A 2,281-nucleotide genomic window follows, 5' to 3' on the forward strand; every position below is an offset into this window, starting at 1 on the left:
CCCGAGTGTTGACTGCCAGCATAGTTAACCATGTGTAATAATTTGAGTCAGTGATGTCTTTCAGCAGGGAGAGGAGGGTCAGTTATGGAAACACTGGACATGGAGCCCAAACCTCTCCTGCTCCTCCTCACTGTCATCATAGGCTGAGACTCCTATCCTACAGGAGCACAGAGGGTAAACAGCTGCTTAGACAACACAGCCACAAAACTAAAACGTTCACTTCCAGTACAAAAGTTGCTCTCTCTCCACAAAACTTTGAAGCGCAGCTCGGGGAAAATGACAATAATGGTATATCATTGCTGAACAATGTTTTTACATTTCAGTGTGCTGTCGCCTTGTTTTGAAAGGGAAGGCACGCCGTGTTGCCCCATGAGGCTCTGCATTTTCCTTTTTAGTACTGGTTTAAAATATCTCAAGTTTTCACTTCCCACTCCAGATTTTCAATCTTGTCGGCTTTTATAGCAGGAGTCGGTGTAGCACCCCGCGCTTTTCCCAACAGCCTCTTTTTAGTGCTGCTCGATGGAAAAAAAATAGACATCTGGTGGAAGAGGCACTTATGCATTGCCACCAAGAGACTAATGCAGAGAAACAGGCACAGTGTGAGGGAGCATCTATGGTGTGTTTGACTACGTCTGTTAATGACTTATTCTGTGCCAATCTACACCCAGTTTCATTTGTGATTTTGCTGGAATAAATATGTTGATTGTTTTGCACAAAATCTGTATCAAACTGCTGCAGGAATATCTAAAGAACATCAGTGCAAAACACTAAGGCGACAAGACTTTTTTAGGAGACAAACTAAGATCCAACTGTTTTCCCTGAATTAGAATCAAGAGTTGGATACAGACCTGGTGGAAAGCTAAAGTTAAAGGTTGGAAACTGGATTATTCTTCCTGGGCTGATGTTGGTGATTCTCTTGCGTAGGGCTTTAAGCTCTGAAACACTTTCCCCTGACTCTCATTTGGAGTTTGGTTGTCCACCTTTAAACTAAACTATCAAAACGTTCACTTGGCCTGATAGGCTCCTTCAGGTCACTTCTATGAAATGTTTCAGCTCTCCTAAGTTTGAATCACTTCCGGAGTCCTGTTCTGACCACCTGCAAGTGCGCTTGTGATTTCACATGTATTTCAAATAAAATGAACCCAGAATTTTTTGTGTGTGCTAGAAGTCAGCGGCTCCAGTCAATCAGAGACCAATGAAGTTTATTCATGATAAGAGCACTGAAGGCTTTGCAGCAGGTGAAGCGTGTGACCGAAACCATGACTTCCACGGGGCTGTGCACCATGTTGTTTGTCACACGGGGTCAAACTGTCTTACTAACCTCCTGGGTATCCGAGTTAGAACAGTCAGTGTAAATACACCTGTACTATGCAAACGTGTGCACCACTCACAGCAAACTGAAAGGTTGGTCGAGCTCTCTCACTGCTTGCCATAACTAGTCAGATCTTGTTCCCTACTGTTCTTTCTCTTCCCCAAAATAAAATCACATTGAAGAGTCTTTGCTTTGGTGTCGGAGACTCACCACACAAACATGCGCATGGAAGTGGTCGAAAGAAACTCAGGGGCACAATGAAAAAAACAAACCTAGCAGGAGCCAGCAGACGAGGAAATTGCAGGGATCGTAGCCAAATGATACTTGATTTTAACAGGTGGAACTTTTTGATTGTAACTTCTAATCAAACTAAAGTGATGGTGAGAGTTTATAAAACACAAAGGCCTGATTTCACACATAACACCACGGTCATTATGCACAACTGACCTTTTCTCCTTCTCTCGGTTGTCAGCCACGAGTGCAGGCGGAGTCGCGAGGGAAATAGGAAAGGAAAAGGAAGGTTTTATCATTATAACGAGTATGGCTATCAGAAAAATGCTCCTTTTCATAAGGAAGGAAATCCTTTAATAAAAATTTAAGGTTGGGTGATCCAAGAATCAAAAAGTCATAAAACGATATAAACATCATTGGATTTGAGCTGTTTTACATCCTCGACCTAAATCTTAATATAATGATGCAGCATGCTGCCCTGCAGACACATGCCGGCTGACTGAGGTTGGGACACTGAAGATATCAGCCGAGACAGACTTTATCCAGCCTTCCCTCACCTCTGACACGCTACCCTGTGCCACAAAGAAAACAGCTCCCTCAGACATGGACACATACACAAACACACACTGAGCTGACTATCAAAGTCCTTTCCAGCAAACCATTTAGTGGCGGCTAAATACAACATGTTTATACTCCATCAAATTCAATTATCTGGCAGCCCACTGTCTGGTCTATTAT

General features: G+C 43.1%; 1 protein-coding gene across 1 annotated transcript in view; it reads right to left on the reverse strand.

Moving 5' to 3' along the window:
* Positions 1-1,842, reverse strand: part of LOC120716116 (protein unc-13 homolog B) — a 32,345-nt gene extending 30,503 nt beyond the window's left edge. Inside the window, exons 1-2 of the mRNA XM_040003494.1 lie at positions 1,760-1,842; positions 113-157 (exon numbers count right to left, since the gene is read on the reverse strand). Of these exons, the coding sequence (XP_039859428.1) occupies positions 113-157; positions 1,760-1,842 (128 nt within the window). The remainder of the gene's footprint in view (positions 1-112; positions 158-1,759) is intronic.
* Between the last annotated feature and the right edge of the window lie 439 nt (positions 1,843-2,281).

The sequence above is a fragment of the Simochromis diagramma genome, unplaced genomic scaffold, assembly GCF_900408965.1.
Source record: "Simochromis diagramma unplaced genomic scaffold, fSimDia1.1 OVJJ01000583.1, whole genome shotgun sequence".
Classification (NCBI taxonomy): domain Eukaryota; kingdom Metazoa; phylum Chordata; class Actinopteri; order Cichliformes; family Cichlidae; genus Simochromis; species Simochromis diagramma.